Source organism: Artemia franciscana, chromosome 15, assembly GCF_032884065.1.
Source record: "Artemia franciscana chromosome 15, ASM3288406v1, whole genome shotgun sequence".
In the NCBI taxonomy this organism is placed as follows: domain Eukaryota; kingdom Metazoa; phylum Arthropoda; class Branchiopoda; order Anostraca; family Artemiidae; genus Artemia; species Artemia franciscana.
This window is the reverse complement of record NC_088877.1, coordinates 14,239,414-14,254,204: the sequence shown is the minus strand read 5'-3', so window position 1 is coordinate 14,254,204 and position 14,791 is coordinate 14,239,414. Positions and strand designations below refer to the sequence as shown.

The following is a 14,791-nucleotide window of genomic DNA, read 5'->3' as shown; positions in this document are numbered from 1 at the left end:
TCACGATTATCATGACAGATTAATTAATAAGATAATTTAAACATTTTTGGACTTTCTCATGGACTATAGTAGAATTTTTCTTTTTCTTCTTCTTCTATATATGGCAATGTCATGAATGGAATTTGGCAATATTATTAGTCTGAATTTAAAAAGTTAAAAAAAGACTCAAAATGTCGGTGAAATTACATTAGAAAAGGCGAGATATGTTACATTTCCCGTGGACGGCAAGTTCGAGAGCAAATTTTTGGCCCAAACATGTGGCTTTTCTCGCATTTTTTCTCATATTTTGTAATAGATGGTGTTCTGTTTGTCATCCATAAGAAAAAGGCGCATGAAAGTCGCTCAACATTACCGACATTTGGTATAATAATATGCGTTTGATTTGAAATATACAGCAGTCGAAGTCAGAAAATTATTCATCTCTTAGCCATCTCTCATCAACATCGACCATTACAAAATCAGAATACTTCAATTGCAACAAAACAGATTTAAAAGCTCAAGTTTCAAATTAAAAAATGGAAGATGTAAATAATTGTGCATATTATGTTTTGAGTCACATAAATTCTAAAAACCGACACATGGCAGTTTCTCAGACCCAGTGTATTGATTCATCAGAACTCGTATTTATTTTTGCTGCATACGACTCAAACTGTGAAATTTCCCATGATTTTGGAACGAACTGTGTCTTCAAAAACAATAATTACCTCGTTTTTAAGTAAATTTAATTAAGTTCAATTAAATTTAAATTTAATTTTAATTTAATTAAGTTTTTAATTACCTCGATTCTCAAGCTTCATGATTCGAAGAGTGATCAATAGCACCCACTCAGATTAGGCAGAGGATTAGCCTCCCTCTTGAAATATTTCTTCCCAATGGTCTCTCTAAATGGGCAAAATCAAGGCCTTTAGTGGGGGGGGGGACAAGAAATTCCATGCCAACAAGAAATGTATACCCAGTCACTTCACCCTTTTCTGTGTGTAAATTTACACACAGTATTATATTCGTAAAATGGCTTAAGATTAATATCTAGGAAACAAAAATAACATATTATTTATAACTAATATATTATTAATTACAAACGTTCCCTAAACACCTTTTTTGTGGGAAGGCTTGAGCTTCCTCAACAATGTAGAAAAAAAAAGTTCAATTTCGTTCAAAATCAAGGTCTCAGAGGGGCTAGGGGTATCTGTATACGAGATGGGTCACAGCGAATCAAAAAGAAAAAAAAACAATATATATAACGAAGCTACGGAATTTTCCTCTTAGCAAATTCTCAGAAACAGAACAATTCTGAATTATGGACTCTTGACAAGATCTAATATTCTTTTCGTGATTTAGTAATTCTATAGAATCTATAAAAGGCATCTATTAAGTTAGAGACAGCAAATCAGAAGCAAGAATTTCCATAGGAAGAAACAGTGCCTTTTAAAGCTTTTTATCTTATGAATGCCTATTTTAAAGACGGTTTGAAGCAAGGAAAGATCTTCCAAAATGACTTCAAGTCTTTCAATTTAAAGTTCAGTTTTACCTATCTTGCCAAAAAAGGAGCGAAGGTTCCTTCACCCAAAGAGACTAACTTCTATGCGAAATAAAAACCTGATCGAACATCATTTAGTTAACATTCATTTCTATTCTTTCAATTGTGTAATCCAAGTTTTGGCTAATTGATAAAACATCTGTGTGGACTAGATAAGACATAAAAACACGCAAAAAAGAAGATACAGCCTCCAGTAAATAGTCAGAAACATAATGTAAGAAGTTCGTTCATTCTGCTTCTAAAGGTTTCAAAGAATACAAATATATTTTTTTTGAAATGTATAAAAGAATTAAATTAATTTTTTTGAATCTACTTCAGCTTTGACTTCATTAGGAAAACGGCTAAACATATTCCTAGGCTGCCTTTTCGTGCAAAAATTTTTCATTTATGCGGTCGATAACAGTTAAAACAGTAAAATAAAAATTGTTACATCAATATAATTCTTAACAGTTTGGTTTCATGTTTTACAGGTTTTTAAGATCTGGAAGTAATTACATATTTTTTCCAAGAGCCCAGTCAGTTTTTCCAGCTTTTATTTTGTCCCTTCTCGAACTTATCTACCCTGTAACAACAGAGCAAGTATTATATCCAGCAGAGATTCTATGCCCCTTTTAGAATACGCTACAAGATTTTCTTGAAGTATTACTTATATTTGTACCATGTTTGGTAACTGTAGATGATCTTTCTGAAATAATGCCTAGAAATCCGTTCTCACACTTCCAGGGAGTCTTTGATACAGAAGGTCGAATATCTGTTTTGCCTCTTGAAGAACAAATTATCATACAATATTTCTTGCTGAAAGGACACAGCGTCTAGCCCCCCTGGAATTCTATCCATTCAATATCTTGTTGCATTATAGCATATGTAAGGAATCAGCTTATTTTATAAAAGGGTTATTTATAGTGAGAACAAAGACAGCTCAAGAGTATAGCACACAGGAAGACATTTTTTGGAAAGATAGTTTGCAAAAACCCTCAAAACTGAAGAAAACAGGCAAATCACAAAAAAGTTACGACTATAGAAAGCAAAAACTTTTGCGATTTAGAGGGAGTGAACCTGGATGTGTCCTAGGGATGTGACATGAACATCTTCAAAAAATACAGAATATATGTACGTCAGTGTGAATCTCCCACACTAACACTGCATGTTCAAAACATCATCTAAATATTTTTTACTGCTCTCAAATAAATAGGTAGACGGAAATGCGTTTTCCACTCAATCTTAAAATACCATCCAATCCGATCCATGGTACTAATGTGTCGTTGGACTGTACAGTAGACGGTACTAATGTGTTTTCAACTTGATCTTAAAATTCCGTCCATATTGGATCTAGGGTACTAATGTGTAGGCGGATTGTATAGTAGACGTGATTAATGTGTTTTCCACCTAGTCTTAAAATTCCATCCACATTGGATGTAAGATACTAATATGCAGGCGGACTGTACAGTAGTAGTTACTAATGTGTTTTCCACCTAGTCTTAAAATTCCATCCACATTGGATCTGCGGTACTAATATGTAGACATATTGTAACGTTGACGGTACTTGTGTGTTTTCAACCTGATCTTAAAATGCCATCCACATTCGATCCACCCCAGAAAGTTTTGACAACATGTACAAGAGTATATAAAATAAACGAACTGTTAAACCTCTAAATTTAATTCACGTCCATTCTCTGCACACCTGGAATACAAATTGAAGAGCTACTTCATTTTTTTTGTTTTATTTTAAGAACTGAAACTGATGTATACACAGAATATGAATACATTACCCATCCTGAAAATTAGTCATATAAAAGAAAAGGCTTTCAATAGTGAATACTTGGATTGAACTAGGGATGAAGAAGGAGCCTCAAGCTCAAGATATCCCTATACTAGCCATGGTAACTCAAAAAGTGTGACGTGAAGCCCAAAAGCCCATTCCAAAGTACATTTTTTTTCACAAAAAAACGTCATTTTCATAAACCAATAATACTCAGATGCCGTTCACTTTAATATGAAATTATGCTTTAAAAATTGACATCATTCGAGTCATCACGACTGATGTGGTTTCATGGCTTCATAGTCATATTGTTCGACAATAAAATCCATAAAAACGACAGTAAATATATATATATATATATATATATATATATATATATATATATATATATATTTAATATAATAATATATTAATATATTTATAATACATTTATATTTATTTTATATATATATATATATATATATATCTATATATATAAAAATAAGTTGTCTGTGTGTGGATCTGTGGATGGATCAGGTGACGTCACCTGAAAAAACTGGATCAGGTGACGTCAAAACTGAAAAAACTAAAAAAAAGGCAAAAACTACAAAAAAAACTAAAAACTAATAAAAAAAATAAAAAAGCTAAAAAACTAAAAAAACTAAAAAAAGGCAAAAACTACAAAAAAAACTAAAAACTAATAAAAAAGCTAAAAAACTAAAAAAACTAAAAAAAGGCAACAACTACAAAAAAACTAAAAACTAATAAAAAAAATAAAAAAGCTAAAACACTAAAAAAACTAAAAAAACTAAAAAAAGGTAAAAAACTAAAAAAAACTAAAAACTAAAAAAAACTAAAAAAAAGGAAAAAACTGAAAAATAAGCTAAAATAAAGGTAAAAACCAATAAAAAACTAAAAAAAAAAAACTGAAAAAACTAAAAAAAGGCAAAAACTACAAAAAAAACTAAAAACTAATAAAAAAAAGTAAAAAAGCTAAAAAACTAAAAAACTAAAAAAACTAAAAAAAGGTAAAAAACTAAAAAAAATAAAAAATAAAAAAAAACTAAAAAAAAGGAAAAAACTGAAAAATAAGCTAAAATAAAGGTAAAAACCAATAAAAAACTAAAAAGAAAAAAAGGAAAAAACTAAAAAAAATTTTCATCTAAAAAACTAAAAAAGGTAAAAACTAAAAGAACTAAAAAAGAAAAAAATAAATGACGACACTCAAAGAGAAAGCGACTAGGACAAAAGGAATGTTCGATTAGCAATCAACAAAGCACCGGGACACAGGGAGTATAAATGACGACCAGGACACAAGTAAAAAAAAAAAACTATCTATATATATAAAAATAAGTTGTCTGTGGATCTGTGGATCGTGGATCAGGTGACGTCACCTGAAAAAACTGGATCAGGTGACGTCAAAACTGAAAAAACTAAAAAAAGGCAAAAACTACAAAAAAAACTAAAAACTAATAAAAAAAATAAAAAAGCTAAAAAACTAAAAAACTAAAAAAAGGCAAAAACTACAAAAAAAACTAAAAACTAATAAAAAAGCTAAAAAACTAAAAAAAACTAAAAAAAAGGCAAAAACTACAAAAAAAACTAAAAACTAATAAAAAAAATAAAAAAGCTAAAAAACTAAAAAAACTAAAAAAAGGTAAAAAACTAAAAAAACTAAAAACTAAAAAAACTAAAAAAAAGGAAAAAACTGAAAAATAAGCTAAAATAAAGGTAAAAACCAATAAAAAACTAAAAAAAAAACTGAAAAAACTAAAAAAAGGCAAAAACTACAAAAAAACTAAAAACTAATAAAAAAAGTAAAAAAGCTAAAAAACTAAAAAAAACTAAAAAAACTAAAAAAACTAAAAAAAGGTAAAAAACTAAAAAAAAATAAAAAATAAAAAAAAACTAAAAAAAAAGGAAAAAACTGAAAAAATAGGCTAAAATAAAGGTAAAAACCAATAAAAAACTAAAAAGAAAAAAAGGAAAAAACTAAAAAAAATTTTCATCTAAAAAACTAAAAAAAACTAAAAAAGGTAAAAACTAAAAGAACTAAAAAAGAAAAAAATAAATGACGACACTCAAAGAGAAAGCGACCAGGACAAAAGGAATGTTCGATTAGCAATCAACAAAGCACCGGGACACAGGGAGTATAAATGACGACCAGGACATAAGTAAAAAAAAAACTAACAAAACTAAAAAGAAGGTAAAAACTACAAAAAAACTAAAAAGAAAAAAAAACTAAAAACTAATAAAAAAACTAAAAAATCTAAAAATCTAAATAAACTAAAAAAGAAAAAAAAAGGAAAAAAATAAAGGAGAAAAACAAAACTAAAAAACGAATGTATATACAGACCGGTACACCGGGATACAAATGACGACCGGGACACAGGGAATATAAATGACGACCGGGACACAGGGACACAACTACAACGGGGACACCGGGGGAAACAGGGGGATATAAATGACGACCGGGACACCGGGACAGGGAATGGTCGATTAGCAATCACCATCAACAAAGCTCAAGGGCAATCATTAGAATCATGAGGTATAGATCTGAATACAGATTGTTTTCCCATGGACCATTATATGTTGCATGTTCAAGAGTCGGTAAACCTGACAATCTATTTATATGCAAAGACAATGGGACAGCAAAGAATGTTGTATATTCGCAAGTTTTACGTAGTTAAAACCATATATATATATATATATATATATATATATATATATATATATATATATATATATATATATATATATATATATATATATATATATATATATATATATATATATATATATATATATATATATATATATATATATATATATATATATCTATATTCACAGGTGGGACATAGGGACACAACTACAATGGCGCGTAACTATTATGGCGCGTAACGACTTACGCGCGCGGGGGGGCTTGGGGGGGCGCGAAGCGCCCCCACCAACTAGGTGTTGGGGTGGCGCGAAGTGCCACCCTAACAGCTAGTATATATATATATATATATATATATATATATATATATATATATATATATATATATATATATATATATATATATATATATATATATATATATACTGTTAGTTTTGCACCTGTATGTTAAGAATTATATTTATAATACATTTATATTTATTTTATATATATATATATATATATATATATATATATATATATATATATATATATATATATATATATATACTGTTAGTTTTGCACCTGTATGTTAAGAATTAATAAGCCAAATACCTTGAGGGACCCAACATTACATAAATTGGACATCCACCTACGAATTCCTTCCAGGTGATATTTTAGCCACAGATGTTTCATACAGTAAAACTTGCTAAATTCAGGTAGTTCAACACACAAATTACGGACAGTTTTTTGCAAAAATGTCACAAGTGCAAGACAAAACATCCGGTATTTTCTGTATTCTATCATAACTTGTCAAGTTTTTTGAAAAAAAAATCAAACAAATAGACTCTCGGAAATTTAAAGAAGACTTTTAAATCTCCTATGTCAATCAAACCCAAGAATACAGGGCCAGGGGCCTCAATACAGCCATACGGACTCAATATAGCCTTAGCGACAAAATAGCGACCAACAGTCTTAGGGACCCACAGTTCAATGGGTTGTACATCTGCCATGATTCTTTCTGGGCGATATGTTAGCCAAAGAAGTTTCTAATCTTTTCAGTGCAAGCATTAAAATGTAAAAAATTAAGAAAGTTCAGGAAGAAAACACACCTTTTTCAGATATATAAAGATTTTGTTTGAAAAAATATTATATCTGGATGCCAAAAAACCCAGTATCGCATCTAGTCAAATTCTTGCAAGAAACAGGCCCTCTGACATTCAAAGCAGTCTGAACTCTCCTTTGTCATTACATCCCAAGGGTACATGAATGGTTTTTTACATTATTATGCTCTTTTTTGATGAAAATTAGGTCAGCTAAATTTTATTAAAAATTAATTGGAAATCTTTATATTGGGTGAAGTGTCTCTTTGATTCGACAATCAGAAACTAGATTTTTTTTTTGAAGAAACCAAGAAAAAAAAATCAAGAAACAATAATTCAAAAAGAAAAAATTAAAATAATTTAAAACAAAAAGCAATTAAAAACTAAAGGTAGTTGGATTTTTTTTTTAAACAAAAGTAGCTCGGAGCTTAGTAAATGGATTTGAAGCTAAAATTATCGGTTTATATGACAATGATTTTTTTTTTGCTTATGAATTATCAGAAAAAAAAACTAAAAAAGGCTTCATAAAAATCGAAATATATAGCCATGAAATAATCAAACTAAAATATAACTTGAAGAATGATAAAATCTTAGCATATTATATCTCAAAATGCTGCAACCCTAAATTAGCACATAGGTCCGATCTTTATCGATTACTACATGGGTGGGGATGAGTGGTTGGTAAAACCACTCATCCAGATATTTAAAAATTAAATATCTGGTCTTTTTTATATCCCCCTGAGGTTCTGATGCATAAGAAACAAGTTTAAGATCTAAAATTCCAGAACTTCCAACGGGTTCTATAGATTAATTTAGAGGAAGAGGGAGGTGAAGAGATGATAGTTTGGTGGTATGGATTTGCCCTTGAATTTTTTTTTGTTGAAATTTAGTCTTTGACCTTAGAAACGTTGAGAAATGAATATTAAATTAGCTAGTTTATTACAGTATTTCAAAAGGAAAGTAAACACGTGAAAGCCGGACAAGGACACTTAACTGGGCAGCCAGCACTCCCTATATAAAACAGGAAAAAGCCGCGTATAAATGACGTAAAATTTTCATCAGACAGTTGACTTCAATATCAATCTGTCGAAACGCAATTGTTACAGTCTTACATTATACTTTATTAGCAGTAAAAAATGAAAGATTCTAGGATTCTGAATACAGTCGCTTCTAGTAAATGAAAAGTGGCTGAAAAATTAGAAACACCTCGACGCCTGTTTAATGCAATTGAGAACAGATTTTGTGACAGTAATTTACTGTGTGAACAGTAAATTTGTGAAGTAACAATCTTTAATATGAATAAATTATAAACTAATAGCCAAGTAGATACCTTAAATTTGTTAGATAGATTTACTACAAATCATAAAGGTCGTTTTTAACAGCAGAAATATCACACAAGGTTTTTTATGAGGTTCCATAATGGCAACAGGTTTTTTTTCAAATGTTTTATAATAGCCACATGTTTTTTTTTTTTTTTTTTTTTTTTTTTTTTGGTAAATAGGATAATGAACTATACCATAATTTTTTATTTTAGCCGATATTTTAATGAAGAAGGCAATAGCGTTTTCCACCAGCTTAAGCAGATCATTAAAACACCAGAAATAAGCAAACAGTTTTTTTTTCAAAATTAAGCTTTTGCTTGAATTGCTAATGAATGGAAATTTTTGCTCTCGCTAAAGATTTCCTTCGTTTTCTGAAAAGAAAATTCTAAACAATTTTATGACTATTTCTTCTAAAACATCAACGTCTATCCAAGAAACTATTGATGATAAATACTTCTTGAATCGCACTTATCAATAATGATTTCGGTTATCGTAAAATAAATACTTTTCTTATGTAAAATTATTTTTCACTTCTGATTCAAGCACGGGCCAACAGCCCCTCCCCTATGTCTTACCTGACTGGATTTTATCATCAGCTTCAAAACTCGGTTTATTTGTTTTAAAATTATTCCCATCACTGAAACTAAAACTTATAAATTGAAGCTATTCTACAAAATTTGATTGACTAAAATTGGATTTCCCTCCGCCAAAACCTTAGCATCTGCATTTTTAAAGCATCCGAAAAGATTACCAGACAAGATCCGAAGTTTTGAATGACCGTGTTTTTCCCATCTTTGTCAATACGGCTCCTCCTGTACGTGGATAACAGGTTTTGTAATTCCACCATGTATGTAGCCTATGTACTAAGTTTTGGCTACGAAAAACTTGTGAAATTTGATTTGCTTTTTATTTGTTTTTTTTTGTGTTTTTTTTGTGTGCGTGTTAAAAAAAAGTCTGATTTCGCCTTTGGACAAGCCGTTTCAAGATTAGGTGACCTCCATCCCTAACCCAAAATTTAATTTTCATTTGGACACTAGGTTTAGACCGAGGGTAGCCCCGGTGAAATCACTTAATCAGCTGAAAATTTAGAAGCACTAAGCAAGATCAGTTAAACTACTTATTGTTTTAGCAAAATTGAGTTCTTTTTTTTTATAATTTAAAAAAAAATTTGATAATTTGATAATTTTGATAATAAAATTTTTTTTAGACTATCCAGTGCATTGGTTCGTGCAGTCACATTTCTTTTTATTCAAAAAATACAGCAGCAATTTGAAATAGAAAAAAAACAATCTTCGAATAACTTGTAAATAGCTAATTAATGCAAAGTTTCGGGATCACCTTCCAGATTTGGATCAAAGATGGATTCAAAAGATGTTTCCTAAACTAAAATCACCATAGGGCAGTTAGAAAATTTTGCTGAATTACGTCACTTTTATGACAATTCAATTTCATATCTTCCGGTAATTTATCTAGCCTTGTATGACTCAGAAATACATGCGTGATTGTTATACTTGTGTCATTTTTAAAAAGGCAAAAATGTAACGGTTTGAAACAATATGAAATTACAAGGAAATTATGCATTATAGTTTCTAAACAATCAAACTAAGAAGAAAAATACTCTTTGTAAGACTTTTAATGGACCATCGTAAGCCTCAGAAATACATGTTTGATTTTGTTATGTTTGTGTCACTTTTGAAAAAGGTAGAAAATGTAACGGTTTGAAACCGAATGAAATTACATGCAGATTATGCATTAGTGTCTCTAAACAATCAACCAAAAAGAAGATGAATTACAGGAATTCAAGACTGTCTTAAAATCTTGTTTTCATCGCCTAAAAAGTTATCAATTTTTTAAAGCTACCTTATTTCTACGGTTTGTTTTAACATTTTTTACCAGAATAAACAAACAGATAGATAAAATAAATAGAGAAAGAATCGAAGAAGTCTTTTGGCGCTATTAGTATCACCCCTTTCCCCATTATTTTGGCAATCTTTCATGTTAGTTTTTTTTTTAACAAATCAAGGAGAAGAAAAAAGACAGCAAAAGATCTTGCCAGATCTTCAGAGCTTTTGTATATAACGCAGAGAATATAATATTTTCAAATAGAGCGCTTTAGGATTGAAACATTGAAAGTTAGGGAGAGGGCATCTAGGAATAAAAAATATTACAACTGGAAATAAATTTTCAAAATATTTAATATGGAAACCTGAATTTGAACACTTCACGACACTAGAATGAAACTGTCCTGTCTCAAATACACTCCAATTAAAGTAATCTTACCCCCAGATGGGCTACAACTGAAGCCAATCAACGATCAAAAATGAATTTAGAGTCTATGGAGCACAAAATTTTACGCCGAAAACAATTTTACAGGGACTTAAATGACATATTTCCCAAACATGGCTTTTATAATTCTCTTTTTATTTTGCACGATGGCTATTTGAAAACTTCAAATAGTTTCCCTATAAATTAGCAGTTTCGCATGTGCGATAGTTCCTATTGGAGTTAGTCCGTCTGGAGAAGGAATGATTTTAAATAGTAGCACATCTGGAGGTGGAAAACTTATCCTCCAGAATCTAAAATGGTAATTTAAATACATTTTTTTTCGTAAAAGGTCAATAATGGCAACAAAAGCTCTAAAGTCAGTGGGAACTATGGTTCGACTCCAATTTCTAGATCTATAATAAAAGAAAGGCCAGATGGTTCTTACACATTTTATGAATGAAGGATGATAATGCTACCATAAAATTGTCAATTCAACTGAAACCAAACGAAAGAAAACGTCCTCAAACGAGATAGACAGATATAAGAAAAGGTTTAGAGGAAGTGGGAGTTTCATAAGGGAGCAATACATGAAACTCCGAAAAGAAGGGAAGAGGAGCAATGGAGTTTTAGTGGGATCAGGTGGCTTTGTACTGCGATGAATTGTCAGTAGTGGTCTTCAGGAGTCGTCTGGGGGAGGGGGTAGCCCCCCCTCAATAACGTGGAGAAAAAATTATTATATATCCGATGCCCCTTGACTATCGGAATATGGACCCTTCTTGCCCCCCCCCCAATAAAAATGCTGGAGACTCGTTTCTGGTGGTCTTTGAAAGTCGGATTGGTTTGACCTATCCAAACTTAAGTGAGTGAACTTAAAAATTTAAAAGTAACTTGCGTTGAAAACTTTTAGCACGGCTTCGTTTTATTTATTCAAAACGAGAAGGAACAAAACGAACCAAATCTAAATAAATTTACACCGCATTAAATCAAAATCTCCATTTCCATTTTTTAAACCCTCCTTTTGAGCAAAAAGAAAAAGGTTTTATGAGCACTAAAATATACTTGTTAATCTCCCTATTTAGAACCAAACAAAAGAAAGTTAAAATCGATTATACGAATTATGAAATCCTTTAAACGGTGGGGGGGGGAGGCCACCAGCCCCCTTGTATAAGTACATGATTTGTCAAATTAGATTTTTAAAATCAAAATTACCATCAATACGACTCAAATATCCACAAATTTTTGCGGGGCATATTTTGTTTTTAACCCTTATTTTTAGTAGGCAATTTTTTAACCGCCATTCTTTGATGAGTCGAACCTTCACTGATACGAAGTGTGAGTATAAAATTAGTTTTATGAGCACTAAATTGACACACTAACCTGCTTATTTAGAAATTACCCGAGATCTCAATGCAGACAAAAAAACATAGTAAAAACAAAAGGTCAAACGGTTAGGCGCAGTACACACCATTATTCCCTGTTCCGAGGTAATAAAACAATAGTTAAAGTTCGATGTCCTTTTGTCACTCTGCACTTTCAACTTTCTCATCACCTGACTTGGCTTTACCGCATTTTTCCACCAGCAATTTGTACGAAGCCTCTACCGTATCAGCAGGGGGTAAAAAACACACAATTATAACGCTCATGTTATCATAACCAATTCCACCCAATTGACTATCAGGAGCTAAACAGTGATCCATCAATGCCTCACAAATTTCTTCGGGCTCCTGGGTTCCGCTCGCTAAATGATTTCGGACGAAATCTACGGCTTCCTAGAGACAAAAAGTGAATTAGATTTGGTCTAAAACCAAAAGAAAAGAAAAATAAATAATACATTGGGCCAACATCGTTATTTTCTTTTTTGAGTTTTTTTTTGTTTTCGAGATGTGGGGTATACACCCTCCCATCGCTCAGTATATATAAAAGGGCACTAAAACTTCTGATTTGCAATCCAATAAGCCGTCTCCGAAATTTGTGCGATCACCCTTTCTATATAAACCTTATATACCCCCAGGCAATTCAATTCCTGCAGCAGGAAATTCGATGAGTAGTTGAATCCTACTTCGATGAGTAATTTACCATGCAAATCAGAAGCACCTCGCTATTGAATATATATATTTAAAGTATCCAAGACAGAAAATATAATAGTTTGAAATAGGGATGAAACCTTTTAATTAAAAGTGAAACAAATATAAAATATTTAACTGGATATTTCGGACACATATACAGTGTCCATTATCAGTTATCTGCCCAGTTATCTGAACATGGGAAGTTATCAACCCAGGACAGTAAAATGAAATCTGATTCTTTAAATTGTTGAAGTAGAAATCTGCACAACCACAAACATCTTAAAAAATTAGGAAAACACTGAAACTCAATATTTAATGAAAAAGGCATCCATATGTAGTTATGTTAATCAAGTTTGAAAATGAGGAACGTGTGTGAAAAATCAGCAGAAAATGAACAGAAAGAATATATCACCATTGAGCTCATGGAATTGTAAAATTGTTGTAGCAAAAGACAAACACTGCAATTAGTGGACTAAACTGGGCATAGAATATAATCCTAACATGTTGTTACCAAATAGGAATTGAAAAGAAATACATATATCATTGAAAAGCTAAAAATCTAAGATATGCATTAATAAGGTTATTGTTAAAATTATTCAAAATAAAGCACTTCAAATTATTAGTTAATTGATTTACTTAGAAGAGCATATTTTTAGAAAAACCAATTATACTATTATGTTATATCTATACCTGTAGAATTTTAGATAAATTCATATATAAAAAGAACCCTTATTTTCTTCTGAGTCAGGAAATATCACTTGTATAACTTACTTTTTGCTATGTAAAGAACAAATATTGAATTCTATTTTTCACTTCACGTATACGTAACATGTGATTAACACTCGGAACAAAAAGACAGTCTATGTTTGAATTTTTACAAGCGAAGTATATTCAACTTTATCGAACTAGTTTGCGCTTATTTTTTTCACGGTTCAATGTGGCAACAATGGTAAAATTTTAAGTAAAATTTCACAAATGTCGTTATATTCACAATTCTAAAACAAACGAAAGAGAAACCGTAAAAAAAACGTTTTCATGCATGAATAAACCTAAGATGGAGCCAGATGGAGCCATTTTTAAAGTTCTTTTGGTTTTATGCAAAGTCATTTTTTTAGTTGCACTCAAATTAATTTTTTTCTAGTTTCAACTATAATTAAGAGCTACTCTTACGACATGACAGCAAAGGCCAAAGTAAATGACATATATTTGGCACCATTGGTAAATAATTCAACACAACAATAACAAGCTTCATAATTCTAAAACAACCAAAACAGAAATCATAAAAAACAACGTAAAAAAAATAAAAAAAGCAAACTCACCAATGCCAAATATTTTACGAAAGTACATATAAATTTCTTTCATATTCATGAAAAAAATTCACATTTCAAAAAAAAACTTTCCTTGTGCTTAAGTTTGCATTAACTGAAGCAAATTATAGAATAGAACAGTAATGCTCAAATTAAGATTTTATTGAGAAATTTCTTTGGAACAGTCAAACCAATGTAGGGAACAAATCAAATAAATGTTGGTGGCATGTGTCAACCTGAAAGAATATCAAATAAACTACTAGACCAGGATTTAAAAAATATACTGATATAAAATGAAACCAAAGTCATTATGATTAAACCCTTGACTATGGATGACAAATGCTCTTAGCCTGCCATAAAATCAGAGATGTCGCTTCTGGGACTGGAATAAATTTCAATTCAGGATTATAAAACAGGGAGAGGAAAAGAAACAGGAAAAAAGAATAAAATTTTAGCAGATCGAAACGCCTATGCAGCATTTATATCCTGACTCGAAAATTTCACAAGTATAGGAAATGATAGCTCAGGGAAACTATTTACATTTTTCACAAATAAGCAGTTTGTTTATATTTATCAAAGCCCTTTTCAATGTTTCACACTTTTACCAACGATTTTTACCTAATATGATTAATCTATTTAACTTTGAATCCTGTACAAAAATTCACAGGATTTATGTCTCTGGATTTTATAGGGAAAGACAGGCGTGGTACTTTTGCCCAGCGTTATAAAAGCGTTAATTTTGCACTTTTACCAAACGACTTTTACCTAATATGATTAACCTATTAAACTTTTAATCTTGTACAAAAATTGACAGG

General features: G+C 30.6%; 1 protein-coding gene across 4 annotated transcripts in view; it reads right to left on the bottom strand.

Annotated features, from left to right (window-relative positions):
- Positions 1 to 9,953: 9,953 nt before the first annotated feature.
- Positions 9,954 to 14,791, bottom strand: part of LOC136036084 (probable protein phosphatase 2C T23F11.1) — a 45,428-nt gene continuing 40,590 nt past the window's right edge. For all 4 annotated transcript variants that reach the window (XM_065718072.1, XM_065718070.1, XM_065718071.1 and 1 more), the window contains one exon: positions 9,954 to 12,372. In XM_065718072.1, the coding sequence (XP_065574144.1) occupies positions 12,124 to 12,372 (249 nt within the window). In that variant the 3' untranslated portion in view covers positions 9,954 to 12,123. The remainder of the gene's footprint in view (positions 12,373 to 14,791) is intronic.